Source organism: Anabrus simplex, chromosome 1 (assembly GCF_040414725.1).
Source record: "Anabrus simplex isolate iqAnaSimp1 chromosome 1, ASM4041472v1, whole genome shotgun sequence".
Classification (NCBI taxonomy): domain Eukaryota; kingdom Metazoa; phylum Arthropoda; class Insecta; order Orthoptera; family Tettigoniidae; genus Anabrus; species Anabrus simplex.
Window position 1 is genome coordinate 60,456,994 of NC_090265.1, and position 14,210 is coordinate 60,471,203.

Sequence of the window (14,210 nt, forward strand, 5' to 3'; positions counted from 1 at the left end):
TTTAATGTATTATTTTTACGTCTAACATTATGTATATATATCTGTACTACCAGGCAATGCCTTATTCCTTTTTTTTTGCCTGTATTTTCTTTTATTTTATTAGAAAATAAGGTATTGCGACTTAGATCTACTGATTGTTTTAATCTCATACTCATTTTTTTCACCACCATTTTTTAACTCTAGTCAGTGGATACATTTTAAAATTTTAACTATCATAGATCATGTCGTCCATCTCGTTTCATTAGGGGCCGATGACCTTTGATGTTAGGCCCCTTAAAACAACAAGCATCATCATCATCATCATCATCTTTATTGATTCCAGCCACTGTAGTCTGGGTATACTTCTTGTTTTCTTTCAATCAGTCTTAGCCTCTATCATCCGCTTTGGTATCTTTCTCCTCCCATCCTCTTAACATGTCCAAAGCATCTCAGTTTATTTCCATTTTGTCTAAAAGCTTTTCTACTATAATTTCCTTCTTTACATCCTAATTTCTTACTCTGTGCTTTCTTATCTTTCGTATCATGCTTCACTGACATGTATTTTATTCTCCTGTCTTTTGGTCAATGTCCAGGTCTTTCCTGCGTGTGTCAGTATGGGGCAATAATACATTTTATACATCAGCCGTTCCTTATTACTTTCTTCTTCTAGATAAAGTTTCTCACACTCTGGTAAAATGCATTTTCCTATTGTATATATTTTTTCTTTCTGTCAATAGGCTCGCAATGTAGAGTATAAAGATCCCATAGAAGAGGAATGGGAGAAATTTCAGAAAGCAATGAAAGAGGAGACTACAGTGTCTGCCCAGATAATTGCTGATGATCAAGAAGTGGCCACAGCTGAGAGGCAGATCGACGAAATTGATGAGCAACTGAGGAACTGGTCAAGGTAAGGAGACTAGTTTGAGTAGGCTGAACTGACAAGTTTCTTTCTTTTCCCCAAGAATATTTTTGGAAGTTTTCCCTTACAATTCTATTCTGGGGAGATGGGAATACTGTTTGCAACTCAGTTGTCTTATTGAATATAAGAAAAGCGTAATTACATAATTTATGTTGTTAACTTTATGAATATGAGCAATAATCAGTTATTAATGAATTATTCATATACTGAAATATCTTCATCGAATGAGTTTGCATATTGTTTTTAAGTAAATATTTTGTTGCACTATTTTCTGTAGAATATTTGCAAACTGAATGTAAGCTGACTTTCTTTGAATATTTGTAAATGCTGTGTGTGTTTTAAAATATTCCAGCCAGGGAGGCTGTGGGATACACCCCCAGTATACTACTGTATGCCTGCTGTAACTAGAATTTACAGGACAGAAAGTAATACCTTACTACTTCAAAGTCCATACCACTTCTTTTGCCCCTTGCGGATGAGGAGGGAAGAATACACCCATGGTAGTTTCTGGCATTCATAAATAGTGACTTGAAAATAGTGCCTATGCTCATGTATGAGATTGAGATACCATGGGTGAATTGACCATAAACAACCACCACACATTAGAAGCCATGGAAGTTTTTACTATCTACTATTTCCTGGATGAGACTACTACAAGAAAGAGGAAGGGAAGGATATCTCGCTGGATTTCTATTCAACAGATGCCTTGATGGATCAGTTTTGTAAGGACACCAATCAAGAACTTTGATGTTTTGTGAACTCTTTGGTAGTGCATAGCTACCATCAAAATGAAAGTGCACCTTACCTAGGATGTATCTTTGAACTTAGAGGCTTTTGCTATGAAAAATATCACCTTTGTTGATAAACTTGACCATAACAGGTGCTGTTGTTTATTCCTGTATTGACTTGACAAGGTGGATTTAACCAAAATACTACTTTTACATGTGAAGCTTCCACAGTATGTAAATAACAATACAGTTCAACCGGGAAGAACTAATAATACTATTTTAAATAGTTTTTAATAATAGTCACATTATCGAGTGCAGAAAATGAGAACAACTCATAATCCAGTACATGAAAGTTTAAAACCATTTTCATACACTTGCACAGTTCTTGAACATTTTGTTATATACATAAAAAGCCTTAAATGTTGTTTTCAATCTGTGGTAACAGAAATGAAGTTCCTCCGTTCTTGTCAAAAAAAAAAAAAAAAAGGATAAAATAAAGAATGTAGATATCCGGCAACAGCTTGGATTGGAAAGAACCTTGCTGGAGACTCTAGAAGTGAAGAGATTGCAATGGTATGGTCACATGAAAAGAATGGACCCTCACAGGACTCCTCGAACATACTTCGACCACAGTGTTCCTGGGAAGAGACCAAGGGGAACCTCGTGATGTTTGGGAAAAACAGATATTGAAGGACCTTGAAAGACCTTGAAATTAGAGATGTGAACTGGCGTCGCATATATGAGCAGCATCTGTGGATGGATAGGACAAACGGGAGGAGGCTCGTACACAACCGCACCCGGCTTGCTGGAGCAAAGAAATGATGATGATGATGATGATGAATTCCAAGTGACCCTTAATAATTTGATCATTGTGTATGTTAAGCATTATACTATAAGGGGTTCAACTTCTGCTACTAGAAAGCATAGAAAGTATTAGTAATTTATTTTTGGCAAGAATATACTGTATCCCATTGTAGTATCCATCTGTGAACCCAAATCCTTGCTTGTACAAGTGCCTGAGTTTATGTACAGTATTGGCAAGGAAGTTGTACTATCGTGTTACAGCAGTCTCATGAGTAATATCTATATTGCTCTGGTTTGTCAGTGCTTACAGAAGATGGTCCCCATTGGAATTGATGGCATTTGGAGAGGATACAGTTGAGATAACAAACTGACTTACATTTTCTGACAGTGCTCCCTTTATCTTCTTGCCTTTGGTTTCTTCTAAAAGTTGGCGACTGTCGTGAGGTAATTATTCCTAATTTACTCTGCCCATCTTTTAAATTTCATAGCACTGTCTGTTTTCAGGATAATCTTCTCCATGCACGTTTTCCTGCTATTTTGTCTTCTATGATCAATTGTCTATTTTTTTTTCGTAGTGTTTTATTGTTGCTCTGACACATCAGAGGTTTTCAGTGAAAAAAAAAGGATGAGAAAGGGCTAGGATTGGGAAGGTAGCATCCATGGTATAACAGCCTCAGCTTTTGTGAGGTGTGAAAATGGGAACTACGGAAAACCATTTTCAGGGCTGCTGATGGTGGGATTCAAACCCAATATCTCCCAAATCCAAGCTCACATCTACAGAACCCTAACCTCACAACCAGCTCACTTGGTGATCAGTTGTTTGAGGTTATATTTGTCGTTCAGAAGATGTGCCTGAAATATGCTAGTTTCCTGGATTTTGCAAGGGTTAAAACTTAGCATAATAATAATAATAATTATGATCATAAGGCCTCAGCTAGCAAGTTGTAGACCTTCTGAAGTGGTGCCATCTGCATCTGTTTCTTTGATTGCAGAACAGAATAACTGGCATGTGCTCACGCTGTTGCAGGATATCTACTACCTCATGGTGAGATTAGTAAATAAACATTACTTTATAATATATGAAGAAACCAAACCAAACCCCATGGCGCAACAGCCCCGAAGGGCCATGGCCTACCAAGCAACTGCTGCTCAACCCGAAGGCCTGCAGATTACGAGGTGTCGTGTTGTCAGCAGGACGAATCCTCTCGGCCGTTATTCTTGGCTTTCTAGACTGGGGCCGCCATCTCACCGTCAGATAGCTCCTCAATTGTAATCACATAGGCTGAGTGGACCTCGAACCAGCCCTCAGATGCAGGTAAAAATCCCTGACCTGGCCGGGAATCGAACCCGGGGCCTCCGATTAAGAGGCAGGCACACTACCCCTACACCGCAGGGCCGGCTTATAATGTACGAGGGCTGTAAATAAAGTAGTAGCAATATTGATAGAACGCAGTATTCAATGAACTAACAAGTGCAATTACATTACATTCCTTCAGTGTAATCAGCTGCAAAGTCTATTACCTTTTGCCAAATGTCGGGAAGCCGTTGGGGACCGTTGGCAAGGTGTTCTCTGTTGATGACAGCGACGGAGTGCCCTACTGCGGGGAGTACAGATGCCACGTCAGGAAATTGGCGGCCTCGGAGGGGTTCCTTCGACTTCGGGAACAGGTCGAAGTCACAAGGACTCGTGTCTGGCGAGTACGGAGGGTGTTCCAGGACCTCATGTTAAGACATTTCGTCAGTATGTGCTACACCGTTCGATGACTGAGATCAACCTCTGTGGATAATTCCCGGACACTCCACCGATAGTCTATGGAAGTGAGACTACTCACGATATTACATACTATCCACTTCATTCCATATCGATATTGTAATCAAATAAGAATTAAATAAAAACTTTTCCACCTGATCGATACTTTTATTATTTAACCTTAGGCTAAATTATGTCATTAAAAACTGCAGTACATGTTTCAATTGCTTGGCAATCATCATCAGCTGCTTATCTTATAGCTTAGGCGAAAGAATATAAAAATAGGGGTCGTACTTCAAACTATCCGTCTAAGTGAAATACTGAACAAATTCGACCATAGTTATTATAAATTCTTCTAGCGGATAATAAGAATGATCTAGAAAAATGAAGGACAACACATAATCAAGACAAGTGAACTGTGCATTGAGTGAAACACAGCTGAAACTAATGAAGAACGAATGTAGTGCCATAGAAGGAAGTTTAGGAAGTTTTTAGTTTAGAAATAGCTTTTTAATTTGTATATATAATTTTAACACCCCCTACCCCTCCTTCCACCCTCCCTCACCATTAAGTGTTCTTTACCAAAAATTTTAATTATCAGATGTTTTTATATTCTTTCGCCTAAGCTATAAGATAAGCAGCTGATGATGATTGCCAAGCAAATGAAACATGTACTGCAGTTTTTAATGACATAATTTAGCCTAAGCTTAAATAATAAAAGTATCGATCAGGTGGAAAAGTTTTTATTTAATTCTTATTTGACTACTCACGATGTCAATCTTATCTTGAGCAATGGACGGCCGACCTGTGCGGTGCAAATCCGCAGTCGCATTCCGACTGGCACGAAACGCCTTGACCCATCATCCAGTTGTTCTGTACGGTAATGCACTCTCGCCACAGGCTTCACGTAATCCTCGATACCATTCTGATCCATTTTTGCCACAGCCAATCTCGATTTTAATCCATGAACACTGTTCGCCTTTTGAAAACATGCTTTAGAGCGGTGAAATTGACACTCTTCATTTCATGTTATGAGTCTCATTATGATAGCCGTATTGGAGTATAGAATGTAAAACTTTCAAACGAATTTATTAAAAAAAACCATTCCAATACTTTAAATTTATTAAAATAATACTTTAATTATTGGAATGGTGGTTTCTTAATAAATTTGTTTGAAAGTTTTACATTACTCTTCATTTCAACGCCACACAGCAACAACACTCTTAATTGAACACCCGTCAAATACACCCTACACATTGATAACAGCATCACCTGACTGCTTTGATATCCTATTTGTGCATGCCCAATCTCCAGAGCTATTAAAAACTATTTAAAATAGTATGTGTTTGGTCCACCTTGTCAATGCACTTTTTAAAATTTTTATAATTATATTTATAATTTTTATAAAATTGTTGACATGGTGTATCCATCCACATTTCAACTGCCTTAAGTTGGTTCATTGATTAATCCTTCAACATGTAAAACACCACCATTAATACATAAGGCGCACACTTAACGGACAAGGGACACGACGCATGGGATGTGACAAAAAGGACATGTTCCAAGTGGATGCAGCACGTCCAATCAGGAGGAAGCCTGCACACTTTTCAGTCAAGGGCAAGGACTGTTCCATGTGTCAGCGGGCATGAGTTTGATGTAGTGATGTAAATATATGCAGCTCAACAGAGGCAGTTACTTTAAATTTTATAGCGTAAGTGGAGAAGCATGAAGTGTTGTATAATTACAGATTAAAGGATTATACAGATAGGTCCATATGTGAAAATTTCTGGCGAGAAATAGGAAAAGCATTAAACATAACTGTTTTCAATAATATTTCAGCTGGTAGAACAGAATTCCTGAATGTGGTATATTTTTTCTCAGTTAGTGGTTTTACCATATGCAGTAACTCTTGAAACATCTTCCAGTTCATTCTAAAAAATATATGAAATTATGAAGAATCTTCATTTTCTTAAGTTTCTTAGCCAACTTGAAAGCACCATTCTCTTGGCATTCCATATTATATGGGTTGATGGAAAATCTTTTTTATTTGTTTTTTCTTTCTAGTCACTTGGTTTCTTCGTAATTCCCAAAGAAATCACAAGCCTTCCAAGTCACTAGAGGACATGTTGACTTATGACCCACAGATTTTCATGTACGTGGCCTATGGGACACAGGACGGGACAAGTTACTTCAGTCTTGTCCCATTTCGCATGTCCAAGAAGTGTGGCGCTCTGAATAAGACTTCACAAATTGCCAGTGAGTTTTGAATCCAAAGTCACCATTACACACAAGATGTTTTAACTTCAGAAACACACCTCAGCAGTACCTGTTCTGGTTTTGATTTCTACATCTGGATTCTATTCCTCCAGTAGCCAGCATTCTAGGTACCATAAAATGAGGTGATTCTGATCAGGCCATGTGAATCTGATCATTTATATATTTCTTAACAATAGGAAATGTTGGCTTAGCACTGTAACATCAGTCTCTTAGCCGATCATTGTTCTGAATTCTAGACTCATTGTTCGACAGTAATGGTAATTTCTAGCACACAGTACAATCAGTGGTCGTTATTAGCAGATGTTTCTCATGTACAATATGCCGGACTTGTGAAGTAAAGACATCAGTCACATAACTTCTGTTGCTGACAGATACCTCTATGTCAGTTGCAAAATTGTTAAGTTATGATAGTTTTACTCTCATACGAACATCTTAAATACTACTCTTCATTTGAATGTCCATAGTTAATACCATTTAGACACTATCCATATCTAATTATAATACTGCAATTTTTCAGGGTGAATCCAATCAAGCAAGTTTATGAAAAGGTTCTGGGACCAATTCAAAAATCAATATCCTGGTACAACCTTTTGAAAAATGTTGTGCTTTCTGTTCCTCAGTTGCACCTTGGCTTCCCAGAAAGATAAAGTAAACATTACTATGAACAACTTCCTTTCATATTTAATGACATAATTATGTAATTGAGTGAATCAGCCTTAATGTTGGCAGTATATTTTTTTACCACTTGGAACTTCCAAAATTTAGATTTGTTTGGGAACCGTTCATAATTCAAATGTTTTATATAGTACTACTACAGTATTAGAATTTTGTGTTTTTATAAATTAAGACTGTAATAAAATTTGATACATTGTTGTAAATATTTAACATATAAAAATAAACTCGAATCAGTGATCAAATTCACACATTGGTTGATTGATTGATTTCATTCTCATATGCAAAAAAAGTGTGTTGGATTCACCCCACCTTTCAAGATGAAATCAACCAGCGGTTGCTTTTAAATAATAGGTGAAATTATGAACAAAATATAAATTAATTTGTGAATCTGATCATTGAAGTTAAATAGTAAAAATTTGAAATTTACGTTATGACTGAACTGCAGTGAATGCAGTGTTTAAAAGAAATCCCAATTTTTGATCGGATTCACCCCAGTTTATGGTAGTTGAAATGTGACGCCCTTTCAGTGTTTCCGTCCATGGTGATAACAGCATAGTTTATTTTCTACTTATTAATAACATTTTATAACCACCTCTTGAAGGTCTGTATCCCAAAAGTTATGTGACTAGAAATTCCTTGTTGACAAGTTGCCTCCCTTCCTGGTGGTTGCTTTTAAATAATAGGTGAAATTACGAACAAAATATACATTAATTTGTGAATCTAATCATTGCAGTTAAATAGTAAAAATTTGAAATATACGTTTTGACTGAAGTGCAGTGAATGCAATATTTAAAAGAAATTCCAATTTTTGGTCGGATTCACCCCAGTTTATGGTTGTTGAAATGTGACACACTTTCACTGTTTCTGTCTATGGTGATGACAGCATTGTTTATTTTCTACTTGTTAATAACATTTTATAACCACCTCTTGAAGGTCTGTATCCCAAAGGTTATGTACACTAGAAATTCCTTGTTCACAAGTTGCCTCCCTTCCTAGTAAAATAGATCATCATTCCAAAGGATATGAAGATGAAATTCAGCAATGGTTAGTTGCTGAAATGTTTTCATTTTGACGAGAATCTCTTTAAGACTGAGAAGTATACAACATTAATGACTTCATTTCAAGTACAGATGAAGAACTGGGAGATCTGGAGAAGAGAAAACTTCATAAGATCAAACATATTCATCATCATCATCATCATCATCATCATCATCATCATCCTAAACCATCTCCAGTTTCCCGGGTGTGGTATATGAGCATCCTCCATCTCATCCTGTCCTCGTACCATTCTTCCTCCACCAACTTGTCCCAATCATGACCTCTCAGCAGTACATCGCTCTTAACTAAATCTGTCCATTTCCTTCGTGGCCTTCCCACGGGTCGTCTTCCTTCTACCTTTCTGTCAAATTCCTTCCTTGCAGTTCTGTTTATTGGCATCCTCTTCATGTGACCAAACCACTTCAGTCTTGATATCTGAATCTCATTGAGGAGAGAATCATCTATTCCTACTTCTTCTCTAATTTTCTCATTCCTAATCTTGTCTTTCCTGGTTTTCTGGATCATAGTGCGTAGGAATTTCATTTCAGCTGCCTGAAGTTTGGAATTATCTCTATTGGTCAGTGTTGTGGTTTCGAGACTGTATGTAAGAATTGGTGTATAATAGGACTTGTACAATGTCATTTTTGTTTTCATGGGTATTTGCTCATCCCACAGCAGGTGTCTTACCTGGTGGTAAAATTGTGTTGCCTTATTGATTCGATTGTTCACCTCATGTTTTGCTAGGTTGTCATTTGATATAACGCTACCCAAGTATTTGAAAACTGGAACGCTGTCCAGTTGAACTTCATTTAACATGACTATTGGTTCTGCTCCTTCCCCATACACTTTCATCACCACCGTCTTGGTCTTGCTGATGTTTAAACCATATTTCTTAAACTCCTCATTCCAGCTTTGTATTTTCTCTCCCAATTCCTCTTCTGAGTCACTCCAGATCACAACATCATCTGCAAATGTGAAGGCTTTGATATCTCCATGTTCTTTCCTTTTAATAGATTTCATTACTACATCCATTACAATAATAAATAGAAGTGGTGACAATGAGCTGCCCTGCTGCACTCCTCTCTTTGTTTCAAACCAGTCCGACAAACCACATCCTACTTGAATACAGCTTCTGTTCCCACTATACAACATTTTCACTTTGTCTATGAGGCTGTTTCGCACTTGAAGTTCTTTCATGCATTGCCAAATTCTTTCCCTTGGTACACTATCGTATGCTTTTTCAATGTCCAAAAATATTAGAAATAAAGGCTTGTTCTTCTCCCAGTATTTTTCCATTAGCATCCTAATTGCAAATATAAGGTCTGTAGTTGACCTTCCTGGTCTGAAACCATACTGCTCTTCTTCCAAAATTGGTTCAACAATATCTCTGATTCTGGTCTCTATTATTTTTTCCAATATTTTCAGGACATGAGACAGTAGTGTGATACCACGGTAATTAGTACATTTTCGTCGGCTTCCTTTCTTGAACAGAGGTACAATGATGCCCATCTTGTAGTCCTCAGGAATAGTATTTTCCTCCCATATCTTGTTGAGCAGTCTGTAGAGCCATTGGATTCCTGGAATTCCTGCTGCTTTCAGCATATCTGCACTTAGTTCATCTATGCCCACTGCCTTTCCTTTCTTCATGCTCTTGAGCGCATTTTCAACCTCAAGCCATGTAATTGGTGGTTCAGTTGTGGTTCCTCGACTTGGCTCTCCTCTATCCGTTGTTATGTTTTCTGTATCTCCATTCAGCAGCTTTTCGAAATAGATCTTGAGTTCTTGTTTAATTTCTCCCTCTTCTTCTGCCAGAGTTCCATCATCACTTTCTATTGCTTTTATGGTCTCTTGATCCCTTCGCTTGTTTTTCACTACTCTGTATAGCAATTTCATATTTCCTCTACTGTCCTCTTCCAGTTTGTCTGCAAACTCATTCCATTTCTTCTCTTTTTCTTCCCTTACAATGTTCTTTACAGCAAGTTTCTTGTTCCTGTATACTCCTTGAAGTCTTTGTATTTCTTGTTCTTTTCGTTCTTGTCCCTGTTTTTATTTTTCCTTGTCCAGTGCCTTCTTTATTTGGTTTCTTTCTTTCACCGCTGTTTTCACTCTATCATTCCACCATGGTGTCTCCTTTTTTCTTTTGATAGAACTTGTAACTCCACATACATTTTTGGCTTCTCCCACAAAGGTGTCTTTGAAGGCCTTCCATTCTTCATTAACACTGGTTACTTCACACTTCGGCAAACTCTGTTGAATCCTTAGTTTGTATTCTTCCTTTATTTGGACTTCTTGCAACTTCCAAGTTTTAACCTTTGGTTTTTTCGTAATAAGTTTCTGCGTTTCTTTTGCCTTATGTTTGAAGTCTACTACCAACAATCTGTGGTCACTGTCCATGCTTTCACTAGGGATGACCTTTACATCTGTGATGTACCTGTCACCATCTTTATTTGTGATTACGTAGTCAATGTTCTATACTGGCCATCCCAACTGTACCTTGTTATTCTGTGACTATCTCTTTTTTTGAAGAATGTATTTTTGATTATAAGATCATTTCTTCTGCACAGATCTAATAGTTGTTCTCCTTCTGGGTTCCTTTGTCCAAATCCATGTGGACCAATGATGTTCTCGTACCCAAGTCTGTCTACCCGAACTTGCGCATTTAGATCTCCAATAATAATATTTTCCTCATTAACTGTATCTTCCAGGTCTTGCCGAAATTTCTCTTTGTCTTCCTCAGTGCAGCCTGTCTGTGGGGCATACACTTGTATGATGATGTACTTAGTGTTCTCTAGTTTCATGAACATTTTAATGATTCTATCACTTTTGCAGATAACTTCAGCTGTAGCATTAGCCCTTTCGTTAATTAAGAATCCAACACCATTTTTCGCTACCTTCTCCTGTCCACTCCAGTATAATTTATAACCTCCACGAAGTGTCTTACTTCCAATTCCTTTCCATTTGGTCTCACTTAATCCCAGTATTGATATTTTTCTTCTATCCATCATGTCTAGGAGTTCTTCTAACTTTCCAGTTAATGATAGAATGTTCATAGTTCCAATTCGGTATTTGGGTCTCTTTTTTATTTGGGGTTTCCTTTCAGAACATTGTATATCATCAGCCTTACGGTCATCATACTTTACAATTGTCTGAGAGGATGTGTCAGTCCGGTCTATAATATTCTTTCCGAGGCTCTTTTTCTTATTGAAAGCAACTGTACTCAATACTCTCCTGCTGACTTGCTAGGCCTAATGCATAAGAGGATTTTCTTTCAGGGTTTACTCCCTTAGCCTTTGAGGATGCCTTCCTCGTCCTATAAGGCAGTAGGTTCCATCTGTACACCCCAGAAGGATGGGTTGCCTCTTCCGCCATCTCCACCGTACCAAAGTACATCTTCTCCGCCGAAGATGCCGTTGAGGTCTTCACCCTTAACCCAGGGCAAGGGCCCTCCATATTTATGACCCCTGGAGAGAGGGTGTCCCAGTATTTTAAAACCCCCAGGAATTGGGCTACCTGTTGGTCCGCGGGTTGTATTGGTTATTTCAGCCAGCCCTACATACTGTAGGGGCCCCCTATCCGCCACCTGGGGACGCGCTCTGTAGGGGTCAGGTTCCCCTGGTTACTTATTGGAAGTTAACCCCACCCACAAGGAGTAAGGTTATTTGCAGAGAAGATCAAACATATTACCCAGAATAATGAAGATCAGAGGATTACCACTGGCATCTTTGTGTGAATGTTTGTTATCCTGAAAGAGACAAAGGCCACAACCATTCCACTATGTTAAACCTTGCATACTTCCATCTGTCGATGCTACTAGTGCTGCAAGTTTAGGTGTTGACTAAATTGTCTCAGGTACAATCCATCGGCAGAATACGGGATGGTGCTCCATATGTGTTTTGAGTGTAATTTCTTAGATATGTCCAGAGTAAAAAAGGGAATTCACAATCTAGAATGTGGACTGATTATTTTTTCGTGAGGCTCACAAAAATGTGATGGGAACAATTTGGTATTCTAGGATTCTGCTTTTGCGTGAGTGGTCGTTATAATAATCTCTGTCAGTTTTGTACCTGTAATGATTTCTTCAACAACAGCCATGACAATTTTTATTAGAACTCGCACAGACAGATTATAATTGGTAGTTTCAAGAAGTATGGGGACCTACTTCAACTTCAAAAAGTAATCAAAATTGACTTTCAACCTATTGCGTCATGTTACGTACATGTAGTACGTGTTGAAGAGATGTTAAGTACAGTACAAAAATGGCCAATCGAACACCAGTGGGATCTGAACCCACAACCTCCTGATTTAGATCCTTTCCAACAGAACAGAGATAAGTTAGGCTAGCATAGCTCAGTTGGTAAAGCAACTGACGTGGAATCAGGGGTCGTGGGTTTGGATCCCATTGGTGTCCGGTTGGCCATTTTTGTACTGTACTTAACATCTCTTCAACACGTACTACATGTACGTAACACGACCTAATAGGTTGAAAGTTGATTTAGATTGCAATGCGATCGTGAAAACTCAAAATCTAAGTTGCAATGAATCTATCTCTATGGGCATGTCGGAGTAGAAAAGCAAATAAAGCTTCCCATCTTGTATATGGAAGGCTTTTTCATTGACTCTTCTTCCAGTTTAGGGGGAACTGAAAAATTATTCCATGTTTTGGTAGTAGAAAGGATTTCTTACTTGAAGAACTGGAGGGTATCAGTTTTCACACACTCCTAATTGTAACATATGGTGTCTTTTCAAGTCAGTGAGGTTGTATTTTTAGTAGTTTTAGTGGAGATGAGAACAGAACACACTGTATTAAAAGTACTGCAGAATAAGCTCCTCTGTGGTGTAATTTCACTCTTGATTGGTTCAGAACTATGGTAATTCTTGACTCTACTCTGGAGGATTTAAATTCTGTTCTTAGAGTTGAAACTCAGCCTCATTAAGGCATACTTCACTTTGTGTTCCATCTAGTCATGGCTTTCTAACTTCGGGTTAATGCTTGAATGGGATACACTTCCTTCCCTTTGTTAGCCCCGGGTAAGTACAACTACACTACCTGGTTGGTATAAATGCCACAGCCACACAGGTTGTTAGACAGATCTCTCATACACGTCTCATGCGTGAAAATTAAGTAACACCAAAACTTTAGCAGATATTTTATCTTTTCAAATAAGATCTCATCAGTTTGAAAACTTGTTTCAAAAATATCTTTCTCCTATTTGAATAAAATATTAACCATGAAATAATGCCTTATTGTGTTTGATCATAGAGTTTTGGATTTGGAGAAGAAAAAAGAAGAAGTGGTGCAGGCTGCAAGCAGTCGTGAAGGTGGTGAAAATGATGATGAACTATCGAGTGGTGATGAGGCAGAGTTTGATGAGTATTTGGATTGGCGAGCCAAGAAATCTTACAAGTGACAGAGTTGTTCTCTTTTTTGTTTATTGATACCAAGCAGTGGAGTATTATAACAGGCGTTTCTCTACCCTCTGAGCATAATTTCTGTTTCTGTGTATCATTCTGCATCATGAAATTTACCAAGCTGAGCATGAAAATAACTATTTAATGTGTTATTTTCTTCAGAATCACATAACCAAGCTTACAGAGTTAAAAAAACAAAACAAAAAAACTAATATCTGTTTGATGTATTAGAAGTAACAATATTTCTGGTGTGTTATTCAGCTACTACAGAGTCGGGATGTAGCTCATACATTCCAATTTCCAGATGTAAAGGAACTAGTATTGTGTTCTCATGTTACATTTGAAGCAATATTTGAAGCAAAATCTTATAGGTGTGTAGACTAGTGATGGGACATTCGATTCATTTTACTGAATCGATTCATTTGATTCCGTTCACGTTACTGAATCGATACAGTGATCCGATTCACGGCTCATTGGTCACCGCTCCTACTGCATCTGTGTAGTATGTGCTGGTAAGACAGCAGCAACAGCATTCAGTGCTCGCAGCTGCCATCTGGTCTTCATACTATGAACTCCTTTCTTAGAAAAAATGCTAGTTACTCTAATACATCAAAGGTTTCCGGCGACGCAG

The 14,210-nt window shown here is 37.9% G+C and overlaps 1 protein-coding gene across 1 annotated transcript in view; it reads left to right on the plus strand.

The window, feature by feature from the left end:
* LOC136861147 (zinc finger protein 830) overlaps positions 1 to 13,954 on the plus strand; it is a 38,142-nt gene extending 24,188 nt beyond the window's left edge. Inside the window, exons 4-5 of the mRNA XM_067138803.2 lie at positions 717 to 886; positions 13,431 to 13,954. Of these exons, the coding sequence (XP_066994904.2) occupies positions 717 to 886; positions 13,431 to 13,578 (318 nt within the window). The 3' untranslated portion in view covers positions 13,579 to 13,954. The remainder of the gene's footprint in view (positions 1 to 716; positions 887 to 13,430) is intronic.
* The last annotated feature ends 256 nt before the right edge of the window (positions 13,955 to 14,210 follow it).